This window comes from Ammodytes marinus, assembly GCF_949987685.1.
Source record: "Ammodytes marinus genome assembly, chromosome: 4".
Taxonomy (NCBI): domain Eukaryota; kingdom Metazoa; phylum Chordata; class Actinopteri; order Uranoscopiformes; family Ammodytidae; genus Ammodytes; species Ammodytes marinus.
Window position 1 is genome coordinate 14,850,023 of NC_137233.1, and position 18,535 is coordinate 14,868,557.

At 41.1% G+C, this 18,535-nt stretch overlaps 4 protein-coding genes across 4 annotated transcripts; 3 read left to right on the forward strand and 1 right to left on the reverse strand.

Moving 5' to 3' along the window:
- The first annotated feature begins 87 nt into the window (after nucleotides 1–87).
- tcta (T cell leukemia translocation altered) lies at nucleotides 88–1,462 on the forward strand. The gene is made up of 3 exons (XM_080026492.1): nucleotides 88–421; nucleotides 506–557; nucleotides 821–1,462. The coding sequence occupies exons 1-3, from the start codon at nucleotides 211–213 to the stop codon at nucleotides 861–863; spliced, it is 306 nt and encodes a 101-aa protein (XP_079882618.1). The 5' UTR covers nucleotides 88–210; the 3' UTR covers nucleotides 864–1,462.
- Nucleotides 1,463–2,144: 682 nt separating this feature from the next.
- Nucleotides 2,145–6,027, reverse strand: glyctk (glycerate kinase). Its single transcript, XM_080025448.1, has 5 exons — nucleotides 5,759–6,027; nucleotides 4,003–4,389; nucleotides 3,448–3,599; nucleotides 3,188–3,363; nucleotides 2,145–3,083 (listed from the first exon to the last, which is right to left on the reverse strand). Exons 2-5 carry the CDS (start codon nucleotides 4,356–4,358, stop codon nucleotides 2,193–2,195), a joined length of 1,575 nt encoding a protein of 524 aa, XP_079881574.1. The 5' UTR covers nucleotides 4,359–4,389; nucleotides 5,759–6,027; the 3' UTR covers nucleotides 2,145–2,192.
- A 473-nt stretch (nucleotides 6,028–6,500) lies between these two features.
- On the forward strand, nucleotides 6,501–10,430 carry wdr82 (WD repeat domain 82). The gene is made up of 9 exons (XM_080026268.1): nucleotides 6,501–6,867; nucleotides 7,351–7,448; nucleotides 8,012–8,078; nucleotides 8,195–8,294; nucleotides 8,416–8,532; nucleotides 8,636–8,791; nucleotides 9,041–9,110; nucleotides 9,837–9,979; nucleotides 10,160–10,430. The coding sequence occupies exons 1-9, from the start codon at nucleotides 6,707–6,709 to the stop codon at nucleotides 10,187–10,189; spliced, it is 942 nt and encodes a 313-aa protein (XP_079882394.1). The 5' UTR covers nucleotides 6,501–6,706; the 3' UTR covers nucleotides 10,190–10,430.
- Nucleotides 10,431–11,460: 1,030 nt separating this feature from the next.
- Nucleotides 11,461–17,893, forward strand: twf2 (twinfilin actin binding protein 2). Its single transcript, XM_080025795.1, has 9 exons — nucleotides 11,461–11,574; nucleotides 14,556–14,734; nucleotides 15,381–15,476; nucleotides 15,599–15,703; nucleotides 15,804–15,818; nucleotides 15,973–16,098; nucleotides 16,207–16,357; nucleotides 16,962–17,083; nucleotides 17,378–17,893. Exons 1-9 carry the CDS (start codon nucleotides 11,478–11,480, stop codon nucleotides 17,543–17,545), a joined length of 1,059 nt encoding a protein of 352 aa, XP_079881921.1. The 5' UTR covers nucleotides 11,461–11,477; the 3' UTR covers nucleotides 17,546–17,893.
- Nucleotides 17,894–18,535: the final 642 nt, after the last annotated feature.

Consider the following 18,535-nt stretch of genomic DNA (forward strand, 5'->3'; position numbering starts at 1 on the left):
AAGGATGTTTCTCGTCGTAAACAAGCAGCGCTGCGATGCGTATACGTCACGTCCGCTTCCTCAATCCTCCCTCCCTGCTGATGATACAAACGTTACAAATGGCGACTAGGATGCCGCACGTTACCCAGCTAAAAGGTGATGTTTTTAAAATTACCCATCGCATGAAGAGTTACCCCCTTTGATTTCACTTAAGCTTGATAGTCGGTCACAATGGAGGAACCGTGGGATTTTGAGTTTTTGTCCCGCATCGCTGACAGCTGCCTGTCGTTCCTCTCCGAGTTCGTGGACGACTGGCTCGCTAACGACATGAGAGTCTGTTTATTCAAAATACTTCTCAGCTGGTTAATTTTCAGTCTCATTGCTATCCACTTTGCGTGGAAATTCTACGGGAACACAGTGAACGATATGTATTATCGGCAAGGTGAGTTTTCTTCGACCTCAACCGTAATGATTGCTAAAACAGTGCTAACCGCGTTAGCTTCAATATGTGTCTGTTGACGTTTAGGAACCGGACAGAATGGGGGGACACCTGATACAGCGCCTCACCTGAGTGGATGGTAGGTGTCCGAGCGAGCACCCATGTCGCTTAAAATGGGTAGATTATCCCCCTCAAGATGTTCTGTGTTCTAACACTTTTGGATGGATTACATTTAGTGCAGAAGATAGAAATTATTTTATGCATGCCTTCTAATGAGTGAACATCCAAGGAGACGGCCTGTAGTTGGAAAGTAAAATTTAGCATTTATGTTCTCTCAAATGAAGCTGCAACATTTATTGCTAATATATCTAATGCAATTGCATCATTGTGTTATTCTTTCAGGGAAAGCAGAGCAGGAGAGCCCCTGAAGACTCATCGAGATTAACAAAGGTCAATGGTGTTGAGACTTTGGACTTGATCCCAGTGAGTGATGGACAGTTTGCTCCAGAGACATTGAATACACCCTCAAGTTTGCCTGTTAATACATCAAGTACATTCAAGATGCAACACCTTCTGGCAACTGCTTGGAGTCATCTGTTGTGATTTTTCATGCATACCAACAGTGTCACACACTGATACCCACGGAATTATTTATATAGTGCTGTGAGATAAGTTGGCCAGTCAACAATGGCCATTGCAGAGAAGTTAACTCTGCATAAGTATCTACATTGATCTGTTTGCTTTTTTCTCAAGAGGCTTCAGTACATAATGTGAAAGATGTTGATGGGTTTGTGTTTAAAAAAAAGCAAATGCTTACATAGTTGAGATAGCAGACATGACATTTTCCACTGACCATGATCAAGAAAAATATAATTGTACCTTATCTTAATGACTGAAGGATTTTTTTTTTAACTATGCAGTGGCCAGATCTATGAAGTCATTCATGTCTTTTATGAAGTTTTATAAACCAAAGTGTTTTAACATGTAAGGATGGAGCAGTGTGTGCATATATAAATATATACAGAATTGCCTGTTTAAAAAATTCACCCCCCTTGACTTTCTTGTTTTATTAAAAGAGAAATCCAACACTGACTCACAGCAAAGTCCTGTATCAAAGTTAAAATACATCTCCACAAATTAAATACTACTATGTAATTACTCAAGCTCGGGCTCCAGAGTGAACCTGTTTCAGTTGCACATGCGCCTAAGTCCACTGAGATATTTTCACTTGTCTTGGCTCATATAGTTGCTGCACACACACACACACACACACACACATAGGGTTTTGGTCGGCACCTTTTTATAATAAGTCCATTGTCGGCACCAAATTGCACTATTTTTAAAGGACACCTTGCGGCTTCCTGGGCTTAGCGCCACCAAGACTATTGTGATTGGTTTAAAGAAATTAAAACAGGCCAGCCCAGTTTCCCCCCCAATCCTCAAAACGATAAAGCGTGTTTCCAGACCATTCAATTAGCTGTAGTTTGGTCTGGCTTTGCTAGACTTCCGACTGCTAGAGCTAGGTTGCAGAAAATGTTCTCAGCCTGTCCACCATAAACTTTTTGTTTCCTGCTGAAACCTTGATACTGATAACAAAACTAGTGACATTTTAATATAGTAATTATATTATTGTTTCATGCAGATTTGCTAAAAGTTTCACAGGTATAATAAGCACACAATGTCTAGAGTTGAAAAAAGCACATTATGTTTTGATATGGAACTTTATTTATCCAGATCAACTGGACTTTGATCATTTCATTTTGTGTACTTGACATTAACTCATATTAATGGGAATGGGTGGAATAAGTAGCATGTGCACATCCATCACGTTGGTGCAGGTAAGGCCAGGTACGAGTAAGCGTTGCCCATCAGAAAGACGTGAGAAGAAAGTGTAAGAATCGTTGTTGGTGAGGAAGCTGTCGACGTCCAGCCCCTGTGCTCGTGCCTCTTCACACAGCCCCCCGTCAGTGACGGCCCCTGCTGCCTCAGTCGGTCCATCCTGACCATCAGTTCCCCCACTCAGGAAGACGGGACCGTTGGGCGGGAGCTGCATTTCTCTCAGCTCCAGTCCCACTCTCAGAGCCAGCTCCTGGTTTCGACCCCCTCGACCCTTGCCTGTCAGCTCCACGGTGGGCTCCCCGCCAGCTAAGAGACACAAGGCCCCCCATCCGTCTGCGCGCCCTTCACCCAAGACCTGCATGGTACGGCAGAGGTCCCAGCTCTCCACGCCTACGTCGGGCCCCAGCCTCAGCACCTCAGCAGCAATCTCTGGAGGAGGTTCCTCTGGAGAGCAGGCAAAGCGGGCCAGGAGGCCGTAAAGTCTGGCCACTGCCTTCACATCGCCACACACGCCTGGTGCCAGCACGACAGGGCGGAAACCTACCTCTCGGGCACGGCGGCCAGCACACTGCAGGGCAATGCTGTTGGAGCCAATCACAACATTGTGAACATGTCCCGGTGTGTCAGCTTCCTCCTTATTCTCCCTCCACCGGGGACTTGGTCTGCCAAGAACATCCTTTACCGAGGCCGGTAGGGAGTTCAACAGATTGTAACTTTCAAGAACTGTCAATACTTCTTCAGGCCACACCTCAGCACGCACTGTGGGTCCGCTGGCTATCAAGTCTAAAGGGTCCCCAATTACATCGGACAATATCAAAGCAACCACCTGTGAAGAAGTGATTAGAGGAGTTAAATGCATTAGTAAATGCTGGAATTATTTTAATGTTGCAGTAAAAAACTGATAAAAAAAAATAAAAAAAGGTATGTTACTTGGGCAGGGTGAGCACAATGAGCTAGCCCTCCACCCTTTAACAAGGACAGGGCACGTCGCACAGTGTTCAGCTCTTGAATGGTGGCACCAGCAGCTGCAAGTTTGCGGGTAACGTCCTGCTTCTCTTGTAACGAGATAGGCGGGATGGGTGCAGGTAGTAGTGCAGAGCCTCCACCTAGACATAGTGTCCCAATCTTGTATTAAGAGATTTACATTTTATTTTCTAAAGGAAGTGCAACAAGAGAAGACATATGTTCACCTGAAATTAGTACAAGCAGCAGGTCTTTCTCCGTCAGTCCACTTGCTAACTCCTTGATCTCTTCAGCTGCCTTCTGGGCGTCAGCGTCAGGCAAGTTGTGTTTAGCCCCCTCCATTACTTTGATGCAACTGTTTTCTTTTAACAGTAAATGGCTATGATGGAAAGAAGGGACATTCTATAATCCATCTTAATCTCATTTGTTTGTGTCATACTTTAAAATGTGGAGTCAGCGATTCTGAAGAATGTTTGTTGTCAAAATCAGTGAATTTCTCCTCACGATTCGCTACCTGTGTGTACTGTGTGTGTGCACTGAAAAAATCCAGTGTTAATACACAACCTAGGCTCTGTATACAGGCATGTTGCTAGCCTGTGTGGCGCCTTTGTTTACTTATGTATTTACAGAGGTTAGGCTGTGTATTAACACCAGATTAGTTTTTTCAGCATGTACACACAGTAGCGGGTCGTGAGCAGATATTCACTGAATTTGACAAAAAGGGATGTTGACAACAAGCATTAAACTTTTAAGTTGTGTACATCCTTGAGGCTTTTGCTTACCCTTTCCCATGCTGCTGTAATGTCTGCTGAATCCCATGTGGCACGCTTATTATTCCTTTCACTAAGTGATCCCCCATAATCCTCTCTGCCTCTGCAGTCATACCCAGTACAGCTTTACCAAAGCCCACCAAGTGCAGGTTGTGTTTGAGTTTGAATTTGTGACCATCAATTATGACCGTGTCGTCCTTGCGCTCTATACTCTGCCGGACCACGGTGTCTGGGTGCACAGCTTCCACTGCCGCTGCAAACACCTTGCGTGCCCGTGAGTCCATTGACATTTTGCACAACAGAGGTTTTCTCCTGCCCACAAGGGCCAGAAAAGGCTGAGGCTGGAACAAGGAGAGAATACGAGCCATGGACAGTTCAGTGAGTCTGAGCCAGAATTGCCTGAGGGATTAAAAATTCAAAGCATAGTTTATTAAGACAGTTGCCACAAAAGCATGCAATTTTTCAAAGATGCACATTTATGATGTGAAAATGTGCAGAAAGGACAAAGTCAGATATTCTACAGTTAATTACAAATAGAAGAATAAAGAATCAGAAGTTCAGCTGTATATTAAGTTATCATTGTACGCAAGAACCTCCATCAAATAACTAACCATTCAAAATACTACAGTCATATCTGAAAACAACAGGATTACACTGGTGTGGTGCTGTTGTTATTTTTGCTACTTGCATTGAGTAGGAAATGCACAGACCATTGCCAACTTCTGTTTTTCAATAGCAAAACCTGACAAATAATAGTTTCACCATTAGTCACACTCTTCCCTTTAAACCTTTGCTTTCTGGAGCACAAGGTTGCTTACCTTAAAGTTTGTGAATGAATATTAGAGCCAGTGGAATGAAGTGGCGTGGAGTGAACCTGTTGTGTGCGCAGTATGCTACAGTTTAGCAATCCAGCAGTGCAGCAAGAAATCTGATCAGAGACTGACAGTTGTGTACCCTGTGTGTAATGATTTACTTGAATGGACCACTGACCACACAGCAGTGCATTTGCTCTCTGTAGGTGTTTGAAAATAGGGCTCAGTGATAGGAAAAGTTAGGTCAGCGCTGGTTTAACTTTGGACACAGTGGTGAACTTCATGGGCATAGGCTATACTATCTGATAGACTTTGGACCCTTTCATGCTGCAGCCTAGTTTAAAACACAAAATGGTGAAAAAACAAACACCCCCATCTGGTTATTTTTATCTAGGCCTGTTAGCCAATTATTTCTCAATTCATTTAGCCGAAAATGTTTACTCATGATAATAAGAGGGGGACTCTTAATCTCTAGCCTACCCTAGGCTACAGTGCATAATAAACTCAAAAATGATTATATTTTAAACAAGTGTTTAGCCAATGGGGGAACATTGACTACCACCAGTGTATTCGTCATAACTCGTAATGAACGAGTTTAATATTTTGAGAATAGTTTCGTGCAATTTTGTCTCGGTTGGTAATCTACACAGGTCAAAAATGGCGGCCAAGGTTTAATGAAACATTTCCACTTACCATGGACCTATCACTGATCAGTGTTAGGTGACCTATATCAGTGATAGTGTTGATAGGTGACCTATCACTGATATGGATTCAATTTTAAACCGACGCGAGCCCGAACAGTGTGACGTTTCACGAGCCCGAATGTATGCGTTACCATGGCCACCATCGATCTTTACTCTAGCCGAGTAAACGTTCGTACGCTATACATTTGTCGAGATTGAACAACACACGGGCTAAAGTCGATTCAGGTTCATAACCTCTTTGTTCATACGTACCTCAGACTTCCCTGCCTCTGAGGACAAAACTCCTTCTGTTATTTTCTCCTTCTGCGTCCATTTTGCTGCCAGGAGAAAAACCTGAAAGGTGTGTCAGAAAAAAACAGCAGGCTGACAAACTCAAGCTGCTAAATGTGTCAGAAAGTGCTCGACTGGAGGGGCTGCTAACACATGTTCAGACCATAAAAGAGCTTGCCTACATACATAGGCTACTATAGGCCAACATTACATCCAGAGTCGATGGAGACAGTCACGAGCAAAATATTATGCTGAAGTTGCTTCTGCAGGAAAGTAAAGTGTGTGTGTGTGTGTGTGTGTGTGTGTGTGTGTGTGTGTGTGTGTGTGTGTGTGTGTGTGTGCGCGCGCGCGCGTGTTAGGTTTTTTGTTTTCCCCAAATATTTCTTCATATGATAAAATAGGCAACAAATGTACTAAGAAATACTAAAATTTGTATTACAGGCTATTAGCTAGACAGTTTGAAAAATCCATAATGTGAATTGTGTTGAGGGGCAACAGAAGTTACGCACTTTAGCTTTAAAGAATAGATTTATTGTACATTTGTAAATGGATTTCTTTATAGTTTGAAGGGATTGGGAATAACCGAATAACGTTATTACTGTTGTTTACAACCAAGTTGCAACTATCGCGACAATCCTAACACTCTCGTGTGACTTCCGACCGATGCGCGTCAGCGCGTGCCTGATTGGGAATATGCGCGTGACCGAGCGAGGGCGGTGCTTTTCCCTCCCCCCGCGCTCCCGTGGATCAGAAGTATCATAGGCGGGCTTTTTTCGCCTTTTTTGAACTATACTTCTTTTAAAGGAACTGTTTGCAACATTTGCAGTTCATGCAAATATATTTCTATACACGAATTACCCTTAGTGACATCTGTGCGCCAAGTCAAAGTAAAACGAGGGCCTGCTCCCCCTCGGACGCAGAGAGGCCATCATGAAGCTCACGGACAATGTGCTGCGGAGCTTCAGAGTTGCTAAGGTGTTTCGAGAAAACTCAGACAAAATTAACTGCTTCGACTTCAGCTCAAACGGAGAAACAATCATTTCCAGCAGCGACGACGATTCCTTAGTCTTGTACGACTGCCAAGAGGGAAAGTAAGTTGTTGGGTTTTGCCTATTTTCCTCTTGTTTTTGACGTTAGCTATTTGCTATGCTAGCTAGCGAGGCCTGCTGCGTTGCGATGATACTCAGCAGCATTTTCTGTGAGATGTAGTATATGTGCATGCAGTTTGAGAAAATAACTGCAACATTAAAGCAACTTCTTGTTTCTAAAGTCATGTGCAAATTGTTGGAAGTAGGCCTAATCTGCTAAAAAGCTGTAACAAGGCTATTATCGGTGCAAGTTTTAGTTGATGGAGACATTTTATTAGTGGAACAGTGCTGCTACTAACTTGTAAATAATGAATTTATCACAATCAGTTGATCCAAGATTATCTATGATTAAAAATGCTAATAATTCTAACAGTGCCTCAGGGTTGGTTCACCCCTTTTGAGATTGTAATATCATTGAGTGATTCTTCACTCAATGATACACTCATTGTTTCTCTTTTTTTCACCCTTACGTCTGATTTCTGGCAGACCCAAGAGGACTCTCTACAGTAAAAAGTATGGCGTGGATTTGATCAGATACACACATGCTGCAAACACTGTGGTCTACAGTTCCAACAAAATCGATGGTATGTTTATGCACAAATACTTGTTGGTAGTTTGTGTAACGTGGCATGAACATGTTTCAATTTATCCTCATGGTGAAAATGTTTTGTGAATCAATGCAGCCAATTATAACAAGGTGTCTGGACATAAATAATATTGAGGCATTCGGCTGAACAAGTAGAGGTATTTGTTGGACTCAGCTAATGCTTTCATATACATCCAGACATTTGATTTGCCTAACTGTAATGCAGGGAAGTCAACATTGAAGTTTTCTTGACTCATTATTTTTTTTTACTTTTTGGACTGTTTGTTGGCCAGTGGTTGATGTTTACATGATGCCATACCCCCATGGACCACTGCTGGATGGCATGCGTCTCAATGCTCACTTTGGTCTGAGGTAGTTGTTTGTACAGTTTGAGGGTCTGTGATTCTGCCCCATACAGGAGCTAACTGTACAAGTGACTGCCTTGCCCACGGTCGAGTCATCTCGTCACACCTGCTATAAATCAACTTCATTGTTTTGAGCTACTTTCTTGCTGTTGTGTCATGTATGTTGTATGATGTAACTTTGTTGTTGTTCTTGAAGATACTATCCGGTACCTGTCCCTTCATGACAACAAATACATCCGCTACTTTCCTGGCCATAACAAGAGGTGAGGGCTGGATTCACGCTGGTCTGTCTGTTCCCTAATTTGATTTAAAGTCTTAAGTTGTGCGTACCTGTGGTCTCATGTTTTTTCTCTTGTGTTTGTTATTTTTTTGTGATCAGAGTGACATCTCTCTCCATGTCTCCTGTGGACGACACGTTTATTTCTGGTTCATTAGATAAAACGATCAGATTGTGGGATTTGCGGTCGCCTAACTGCCAAGTGAGTACTTTTAGTTTTAATGTGAGGTGTATTCATTAGTGTTGCACTAATATGTTATTAATTATATTAAATTTGAGAAGGATATAACCAATACTGACCTCATGTCTTGTTTAAATGTTAGGGTCTGATGCACCTGCAGGGCAAACCAGTATGCTCCTTTGATCCAGAAGGCCTCATTTTTGCCTCCGGAATAAATTCAGAGATGGTTAAGCTTTATGATCTTCGCTCATTTGACAAGGTAAGAATTGTTATAGTGTTCTTTTGTTATTTAGAGAGAACATTCATGATGTTTGAAGTAAATTGGTTTGTGGCAACATATTCATGATCCCTCTTTTCAACAGGGTCCATTTGCAACCTTCAAGCTGCAGTATGACCGGACTTGCGAATGGACAGGACTCAAGTTTAGCAATGACGGGAAACTCATTCTTCTATCTACAAATGGCGGAGCCCTTCGCATCTTAGATGCTTTTAAGGGCGCTGTAATACATTCCTTTGGGGTAAGGGACTGCTCTTTCTCACTTGCTATGTGTGGATGCTTTCATTGCTTGCTTTACATAAAAGATGCACCGTTAGGTGTAAGTGTGTATAGTGAAAATTACAAACTGATCCAAATTAAAACAGTTACTGATTACTGATCATACAGGTTTTTAAAAATGAATGTGGATCTGAAAACTTCCAAACAAACTGTTCATTATTTTGATATTAGTTTGCACAAAATAATTCCTTGTATGTTCCTTTTACCACAGGGCTACAACAACAGTAAAGGTGTCACACTGGAGGCATCATTCACTCCGGATTCTCAGTTTGTTATGATTGGTAAGTTAAGGTTGCTCACAACAATAAGGTTTTAACTTCATCACATATATTAAAAAGCCAGTTGAGGTTTTAAATTATGCTAAAGCCATAAGTTATAGGAATGAGTTGATTAAAGATGCTGTAAGCGGAATGGTTCTTTTAGCTAACTTCCTGTCAGTTATTGCAGTTAGCAGTCCCCTCGCTCGTCCCTACGTCACCACATTAATGCAGCAAGTTATCTAGCATCATCTCAGATCCATGTGTGATAAAACATGATCAAAACCATCAAAACAGACATTGGGAAGGATTTTTACCTGCTCCGCCATTGTAGGCGCATAAACATTCACCCATGTGTCGCTCTGGCGTGCACCGGCAGTGAGACCATGAGTGAGACAGGTGTCGGTTTGTAGCTTTCTCTCTTGTGATTGGTTACAATTTCGGGATACTACATAAAGTTTAATTGCTTATTACATGCAGAGCAGCTGACTAAGAGATTGGCTTTATGAAACGCGCACATCATGTAAGTGATTACTGTATGAATAAAGAGCGATTTCACCTTTAATTAAATCAATTTCTAAATCCAAGTGATGCTACTTAGGAAACATTTTGTGTATTTAAAAGAGATAGAATGCTCTGTAGCTCGCCAACTAATCTGAAATGTTTCCATAGATAACCATTATTTTAAGAGTGAAGGATTTGATGAAGTTTGAATCAAATATTTTTTCTATGTTTGTCCAAATGTTTCAGGCTCTGAGGACGGAAAGATCCACGTGTGGAATGCAGAGAGTGGCATGAAGGTGGCTCTATTAGACGGGAAGCACACAGGACCCATCACCTGTTTGCAGTTCAACCCCAAGTTCATGACGTTTGCAAGTGCCTGCTCCAACATGGTGAGTTTGGACTGAAAGTAGCTCCCTCGCTGATTTACTTTTGAAGCTGCATTACGTTTTTAAACACGCTGGCCGTTTAAGTTGTAAAATAAACTTCACCTTTTTGGTTGCATTAATACACAGTTTTGTTATTGCGTTGCTTTACTACACCCAATGACTCCTCTTTACCAAATTTTCCAGGCTTTCTGGCTCCCCACCATCGATGACTGATGAAAGGCAAAGTGAAGACAAGGCTTCTGTCGGAGGAAGTGACCAGCAGGGGTCAGAACAACCAGCTCTGTGCAGCCTATTAAATATAAATTGTAAATAAGTAGTTTGCAGATATAGATCATTTGTCTATTCTTTTTTATATTTCTATTTAACATTAAATTGTTTGTTTTTTCTAAGATATTGTCGGTCAAACTTTTTTTTACTCTTTGTACTTTCCTTATTGCACAAGAAATATTTATTCGATTCAACCACTGTTCATTTTTAAAATAATTAATCCCTCTAAAACGTACTGAAATTTTTTTCTTTTATATATATTTTTGTCCTCATTCAATTTGGTATTATCTTTGCTGTATGCATCACATTCTTATTACACTTCTGGAAGATTTTAATAATTTTTTTTTTGAAATACAGAATGTTTTCACTCATGAAAATATTAAATTTAACTTTTTAATTTCTAGTTAGTGTATTTTCACATGAAGGTTTCACTTCAGTTTATGGTATAGTTTAAATCGGGAGTTATAACAAAGCCTAAATAAATGTGTTGATCTTAGATTGGGAAAATGGTCTTGGGTTGGCCAGGTGACTCATGAAAGAAGGGACATCTTACACAATCTGTTGACCATAGTTGTCATGTGTGGAGTACGTTGAGAAATCAACAAAGTTGAATATGTTGTGCAAACTTTCAGAGTCAAATCTGCTCCTTTTGTATAGTAGAAGAAATGGCGGTTTTCCCACATTTGCCCAAATTCCTATTGATTTGTTATTCTTAAAACACCTTTGAAGATCTTACAAGTTTGCAGCCTTAAATTGTCACAATACATGACTTTAATGGTTCTTGGCTCAAAGTTTGGAAATTAGGGTTGCTCGTCACAATCTCTTTCTCCATGGTTGGTCCTACGGTGTGGTTTCACAAGCCAGTACCAGGGGCTGGACACTCAGCCACTCAGAGCTAAATTTGGGAGAGGTGATCAGGTTCCCTCTGTGTGCACATGATACTGTCCTAGTTACATGAGCGATGCCAATGTCCCTTCTCACACTATCACACTCTCTCGACAAGTCCAGACACACTCAGCGCTCTTTTTCGCTACTCTGATCAGTACTTAAACCATCTAAGGCATAGGATATTTTTCTAAAGGACATTACATTGGGTTGGAATTTAGCGTCTCTTGACTGGACTTAATATTTGGGCTTTGTTGCTGTGGAGCTTGAGTTTGCCCTGTAGCTGCTCCTCTGCCTCTTGACACCCCTGCTACAGCTCTAGGCAGGAGGAAGAGACTGCTCACCCGCCATGTTTCTCGCACTAGTGGTGACGCCAGAGCTGAGGGAGTTCCTGGCCAGGGCGAGAGGTGGAGGGGTGCGCCTCATCAAGGTGCGCATCCAAGATGGTGAGTGACCCCGGACGGTCGAGCAGTCAGAAATGGGGATCAGGTGTAAAGTATAAATCATCCACGTTGTTAGTTTTGTGTATTACAGTGTGTTTAATGTTGGTTCATTTAATTCATAGCATATGGCAGGTGGATTGCTTTAACCCACCATTTTACTTAATCTATTGGGAAACTGTCTCCATTACAAATTGACATTCAATAAGTTACTTGAAAAAGAAGTTCCTAATGCATCCTCTGTCAGAAATGTGGAGTTGTAACCCTTTAAAATTTGCATTGAGAAGTGAAAGGTATTAACACTGAGCCTTAAGAGTTGAAAGTCTAAAATAAATGTGAATCTCAGAAAAGAAACATTTTGTGTACAAAAAAGTTTCTATTCTAATCCCTTGAATAATATGGTGACCACTCTGATTTTTCTCTGGACCATGTTAGGGGTCTTGACCCCCAGGTTTGAAACTACTGCTTTACAACCTAATTTCCTAGACTTGAAACATGGCTGAGAGGCCTTAATGTGGCTCATAAAGTTTTCAAAGCAGTGAGCTCGAAACACTTTGCTCTTAAATATAGACCAATAGTTTCCGACCGGGGCAGTCAGGACCCTCTCTACGTGCCGTGAGATGAAACCAAGAGGTCACAGCATGCTTTCTGGGGTAGGAAATATTTTAATCAAAAATTCTGCCACACAAATGTATTTAAAGTGTGAAGTCTCTTTTCTAGTCTTTGCTTAATTTCCCCCCTCTTAAACACTTCAATTTAGTTTGATAAAGTCTAACTTTATCAGCCTTCAAAAAGTTATTCACACAAAAGCAGCTTATGAAAAGAAAAATACCAAGTTTACGCCTCTCATCTATTACTCTTACTTTCGAGTCTGTCTTTAAAGGAAAAAAAGCGATGTGGATGAAATATATTTTATTTATGTATGAAGTAGCAACTTTTAAGTAGTTTTGTATGAAACAGCTATTTAAATAGAAATACATATTTAATTATTTTTTTTCATTATAAATAGTTCATATCATACAAATTGAATAAGGACATGTTATTTCTGGCTCAAATCTTTATTATTGTCAGTCTAAATTAAATTTTCCATCCAGATTGTTTCAGCAACAGTGAATGTTGCTGAACTGCCTTCTGGGTTTTTGAAAGGGTCACTGGGTTTCCATTCTTTGTAGAAAAACAAATGCTTAACATTGTGACATGAGTTTAATGGCTGGAAACTGGGGCCTGACTCAAGAATCATTTTCAGACTCTGATAGTGTTGTGTGCCCCGTCATCACATGTAGACGTAGCTTGGTATGAAGGGGGTCACAAACAAAAACAAAAGTTGACCAACCACTGCTACAACATTTGTGTAGCTTCTAGGAAAGGGGAATTGCATCAGCTGCATGAGAACAGACGCTCTGTGTACCAGCTGAGCAGGAAAATAGGCCATGAGGCAACAGGTTTTTGGAAGCAGATCATGGAGGTGGAATGATGTTTTCGTGATGTGTTTGTATCTTGTTTTGGTGTCTGACCAACTGTAATCTAATTCCATGCCAGATGCCTTTTGGGGGCCATCTTTGCAGGCTATCATGTATGGAGAATATGTGATCTCATACTAGGAGGATTGATGTCATTAGAGACAGTGCCACAGAGACAGAAGGCAACATGGCCGTCAGGTCTGGTTTACTTCCTTACTGAAGCACTGTGATCTTCCCCAGGCGTCACTTGACTATTTTGAGCGGCATGTGACTTGACATGGTGGCTTGCTGCTGCCCAGTGACACTCACATTTGTTCCAATGTCATAAGAGAAACAAGATCATTCTGGCTGATTTCATCATTGTTGGCTCGGTGTGCAAGCTCAGTGTGTTTCCTTTCACTCAACTGTCCTCTGATAGTGTAGATATAGTGTAGTTTTTATAACTATGTTTGAAACTTTATGGGGAACAAACACTTTAAACCATAAAGAGAGTCATTTACAGAAAGTTGTATACTAACATGGAGTGTGTGTGTGTGTGTGTGTGTGTGTGTGTGTGTGTGTGTGCAGAGCTGGAATGTGTTGTGGCTCTCAGAATAGCAACACGCCCCAAGAGACAGTCAGGAAATCCCCCTGCACCCCGCAAGGACATGAGACTTTAGGGGGATGTTTTGTGTGTTTCCTTAGGCTAAGCTGTTGGGGGGTTGGATTGCTTTGTTGTTGTTTTCAGCTCCATTAGGAGCTTTTAACATTATCCTGTACTTATCTGGTACTTTTGTTTTTAACCAATTGACCCACTAACACTCTGCCCATCTCACATCAGTGTGTGGAGCGAGACATGGGCGAACAGGGGGACCTTATGGACTCTTTAAGAGAGACTTCAGCTAAGAGAGATTTACACATGAGGCAGTGAGACAGTGTTGATGGTTGGCACTCTATAACTGAAACAATCAATCAATGGGTTAATCAGTCAGCAAATTTTTTGATAATCAAGCAGACAAAGTGCCAAATGTTTTCAGATTATAGCTTTTAAAATGTGAAGACTTGGTGCTTTTTGCTATTTTATAAGACTGCAACATTAATAATGTAGATGTTTAAGGTTGGTTGCACAAAACAAAGATATAAGGCATCTAAACAGGATTTAGAAAAGTATAGGGAGCATTTTCATTTTTTGCTGACAATTTATAGATGAGACATTCTATTACTCTGCACTTTAATAAAAAAATAATAATATTTTTTTTATTTAATTTTTTGCAAGTCTTCTTTTTTTTGACAATGTTGGGAGTAATGTTTTGTTGTCTTTTCATTCTTTCTTTCATCCTACATTGTTTCTCTAAATATTCAACAGTAGGCCTTACACCTGCTTTTTATAATCAGATTTAAATTATCCTCCTTCGTCGATACATCATCACAGCCCATGACTGTAGACGATATCAAATTCCCACTGTCTGTGCCGATGTGCTCTGCAGAGGCCATGTTACATGTGAGTGGTGGGGGAAGGTATGTGATGAGTACTGGTCTGATTTTCAGAGCAGCTGGTGCTGGGGGCCTACAGAGAGCCTGAGGAGAGCTGGGAAGAGGATTATGATCACTTCCTGCTTCCTCTCCTTGACGACGAGGATCCCTGCTACATCCTCTACCGCCTTGACTCCCAGAATGCACAGGGCTACGAGTGGATCTTCATATCGTGGTCTCCTGACCAGTCTCCGGTATGCCCCACTTGGTCCGCATGGTGTACCAAATCCTCAAGCCACACACACACACACACACACACACACGCCTGGCCAACAGTCGCCATCACTATCTACCTGTCCACGTCACAGATGCTGCCTGCAGCTGATTGCTGGAGAAGTGTTGATATGTTGGTCCAACTCCCTTTGTTTACATACCCATCTACAGAGACTAGGATGTGTATTGTTAACACCAGATTTTTTTTAAGTGCACACACACAGTACAGGCAGGTAGCTGACAGTGAGGAGATATTCACTGGACTAGGATAGCTGATTCCACCTTTAAGGTCAATCAATATGTTAGACCCAGCAAGGGTCACGTGCCACACATGCTGCATTTCCCATAATGCAATTTAGAAGTAGTTTGTAACACAGGCTTTCAAATACAAAAAAGCTGAATATAAATCTGATGATATCATTAGAGTTATGAAGTCATCGGGGTTAAGAGGTCTAATCGAAGCATGTTCCTTTCAAATCTGTCTTGTAACCTTTTTGACCCACTTCAATGTATCTGTCTGTTTCTTCAGGTTGTTTTAAAACATTGTTGCAATTCTGTTTCAAATTCAATCCTTCCTGAAAACATTTGCCATATATTACACATGACATATATTTTTCCCATTTGCAGGTGAAACAAAAGATGTTGTACGCTGCCACCCGTGCCACAGTAAAAAAAGAGTTTGGCGGTGGCCATGTGAAGTTTGAGTTGTTTGGCACAGCTGAGGTAAGTATTGGTTTAATTCATTTAACTATAAAAGATTGTGTGTTTGGACTAATGTGGCATTCTAAAGGTGTTTGTCCTGAGCTGCCTATATAAAAAACCTTGTGTTTTGCTTGCAACACTAGGAGGACGTTTGTTTGCTGGGCTACCAGCGTCATGTCTCCTCCTGCTCAGGTCCTGCCCCTCTCACACTGGCTGAGCAGGAGCTCCAGAGGATCAAAATCACCGAGGTGAAAGGTCAACCTGACCTCGAGGGTGTTGTAAATATTGCACGCGCCAAGCTTGTCCCTCTATTTGAAGTGTAACTTTCTGATGTGATTCCTTTTTCAGGGCCGGGTCAAACAGGTATGTTTATATATTATTTACTGTATGTGTATATTTCATTTGAATTGTGGATGGGGGAAGACACTTCTTATCCCATTAAACACATTTTTGGATGTTCCCTAAGTTGAATACGTTTCTTGGAAAGAGTTTGGTGTTTGCTTGCCGCCCCCTGCAGGTGACGACAGAGATCAGCGTGGAGAGTAAGCACCAGACACTTCAGGGCATCGCTTTCCCACTGCAGGAGACGGCTAAGAGAGCCCTACAGCAACTCGCCCAAAAACACATCAACTACATACAACTGGTGAGCCTCAGCAGTTTGGTGTCAGGGGTGCAGATATATGAGGAAGACTTTAGGCATTTGACTTTGAGAGAACTGCATACTGTAAACTGTGTTATTGTTGTGTTTAAGAGGTTGGATGTAGAGAAGGAGACGATCGAGCTGGTCCACTTTAACCCGACAGAAACCAGAGAATTGCCCCACAGAGTTCCCAAAGACACTCCCAGATACCACTTCTTCCTTTATAAGCACTCCCACGAAGGAGACTATCTGGAGTCTGTGGGTGAGTCACTGATCCTCCTTTTAACATCTGTGCAAGATGAACAAGCATTCAGACAATCACTTGCGTCAGGGGCTTCCAACCGTTTTGTTTAGTGACCCCCTTTAAATCAAGCAATAATTACTTATGACGTGCTGTGGGAGTTCAACATGTTATAATTTAAATATTGAGCTGTCTTCATTTATTTGTTTTCATTCCTTTTTTTCCTTACCTGGTTGTGATGCTTTATATATGTCCCATCTAAATGGAATATTTTTTACATACCACTTTGGTGTTACAAACTATGAAAAATAAAGTAAAAAACAAGTTCAACCAAACTTAGATTTTCCTTCTCTGTTTATTTTATTTTAAGATTTTTCATAAGCCCTAAGTGGTGAAAGTGTCTAGAATTTCTCTAGACAAAAGCTACATTTAGCAATAAACATAATTGTTTGTTTATTTTCCATTTTAACACTTTAATCATCTAGTAACGCCCACATATGTATTGACCTTAGCATTGACATCTTAGCATTTTTTTGACCCCTAGTTTCCAACATCTGATATATACCAACATTGAATCAGTCCTTACATTTCTTATTTAATCATCTTCTCTTTCCCTTTTTTGCAGTATTCATATACTCCATGCCTGGATACAGCTGTAGTATCAAGGAGCGGATGTTGTATTCAAGCTGCAAAAGTCGACTACTGGAGGGAGTTGAGAATGATTACCATTTGGAAATTGCCAAAAAGGTACCTGATGGATGGATGATTTAGCAATTCACACAACAAAGATTTATACAGGGTTATTTGAGATCACAACAGTGATGTTCTCTGTGTTTTTGCACATTATGGGTATTTTAAATGCGTGCTTAGTGGGCTTTTAGACTCAATATATTCAAACTAATTTTAAAAATAAAAATAAAACCAGTGTTCTCTGTCAGAATTTTCTTGAACAGCATGGAGAGCTGTATCTAATACATTTCAGGGGATAGGCTAACTACATTTTGTCCACCTGCCGGCTTTAAAATTATTCATTTTTTTCAGTTGGAGATTGATGATGGAGACGAACTGACGGAGGAGTTTTTGTACGACGAGGTCCATCCCAAGCAGCACGCCCACAAACAAGCCTTCGCTAAGCCCCGCGGCCCCAAAGGAAAGAGGGGACACAAGCGTCTCATTAAGGGGCCAGGAGGGACCATGCAGGACAGCTAGAGGCCGATGGAGACATTTCTCCTGTCCAATTTTCAGATCCAGCACTCCACATTTACCCCAGACCCACTAACGGGATGGATTTCCTCTGCCTTTTGTGTACTGAAACACTTGTGCTATGTGACAAATATGTTTTTGATGAAGAAGACATGAGTAAAACAACACAATCATTCATTTTTCGTGATGACTTCCTCCATTATAAAAAAGATTTAGGCTGAAACCCAGACAGATGGCCTTGGTATTCTGAAGCTAAGCCGTCTGGGTCTTCCAAACTTCTTAAAGCACTTAGACTTGTACTGAATGTTTCAGTCCTCGTGTCTAGCCGCCAATACAAGTTTTGTATCAACAATGTAAAAAATAATATGAAAGGAAATTCTAAATAAAATCTTGTTTATACTGTGGTATTAGACCTTGTTTGTACAGATGTGTGTATTTTTATACAGCATGCAATGTTTAATGCATGGAGGCACTTCCTGTCAGATAGGAGGGACATGGGATGAATCGATCTCAGAGAAAGAGGTTTTAAATCAGGCAAACAGCTGGAGTGCTGTGCGGTTGCAGTGTTTGAAAGTCTGCACTGTCTTGACTCAGTTTCCTGGAAGTCAGTTCAGGAGTTGTGGCCAGTGTACTCAGAATTTACAGTACAAATTTGAAACCATGGCTTCATCAACAAATTAAGATTATTGGTAAAAAGATTGCTTATTGTAACTGGTAAGAGCTCTTTTTAATGCACAGTACCTGGAATTTGTTTTCAAGCTGCCTCAGGGGTGAGATCAGTCTGTGTGGATATCGTAAACTGTCTTCAACTGGCCTCTGTATAGTGTTCAGCCTGTGAGGAACTGGACTACAAAAACTCAAGATTAGTGCTAATGATGTGCGCGCACAGTAGAGGGGCTGCTCCTGCAAATAATTGGTCATAAGGCTCGTGGGTTGGCTAAGAAACGTTAAGCTGATTAGGTAGATTTATGGTTTGTTTTATTGGGGTATGGTGTT

What these genes read in the sequence shown, in the direction of transcription:
- tcta (XM_080026492.1), top strand. Translation starts at nt 211, where the DNA reads ATGGAGGAACCGTGGGATTTTGAGTTTTTGTCCCGCATCGCTGACAGC. An exon ending in CGATATGTATTATCGGCAAG is followed by an intron (nt 422 to 505) that starts GTGAGTTTTCTT and finishes GTTGACGTTTAG; the next exon opens with GAACCGGACAGAATGGGGGG. An exon ending in GCGCCTCACCTGAGTGGATG is followed by an intron (nt 558 to 820) that starts GTAGGTGTCCGA and finishes TTATTCTTTCAG; the next exon opens with GGAAAGCAGAGCAGGAGAGC.
- glyctk (XM_080025448.1), bottom strand. Translation starts at nt 4,358, where the DNA reads ATGGCTCGTATTCTCTCCTTGTTCCAGCCTCAGCCTTTTCTGGCCCTT. An exon ending in TTACAGCAGCATGGGAAAGG is followed by an intron (nt 3,600 to 4,002) that starts GTAAGCAAAAGC and finishes TTTCCATCATAG; the next exon opens with CCATTTACTGTTAAAAGAAA. An exon ending in GCTGCTTGTACTAATTTCAG is followed by an intron (nt 3,364 to 3,447) that starts GTGAACATATGT and finishes CACTATGTCTAG; the next exon opens with GTGGAGGCTCTGCACTACTA.
- wdr82 (XM_080026268.1), top strand. Translation starts at nt 6,707, where the DNA reads ATGAAGCTCACGGACAATGTGCTGCGGAGCTTCAGAGTTGCTAAGGTG. An exon ending in CAGTTCCAACAAAATCGATG is followed by an intron (nt 7,449 to 8,011) that starts GTATGTTTATGC and finishes TTGTTCTTGAAG; the next exon opens with ATACTATCCGGTACCTGTCC. An exon ending in TTCTCAGTTTGTTATGATTG is followed by an intron (nt 9,111 to 9,836) that starts GTAAGTTAAGGT and finishes CAAATGTTTCAG; the next exon opens with GCTCTGAGGACGGAAAGATC.
- twf2 (XM_080025795.1), top strand. Translation starts at nt 11,478, where the DNA reads ATGTTTCTCGCACTAGTGGTGACGCCAGAGCTGAGGGAGTTCCTGGCC. An exon ending in CAAGGTGCGCATCCAAGATG is followed by an intron (nt 11,575 to 14,555) that starts GTGAGTGACCCC and finishes TCTGATTTTCAG; the next exon opens with AGCAGCTGGTGCTGGGGGCC. An exon ending in ATTTGGAAATTGCCAAAAAG is followed by an intron (nt 17,084 to 17,377) that starts GTACCTGATGGA and finishes CATTTTTTTCAG; the next exon opens with TTGGAGATTGATGATGGAGA.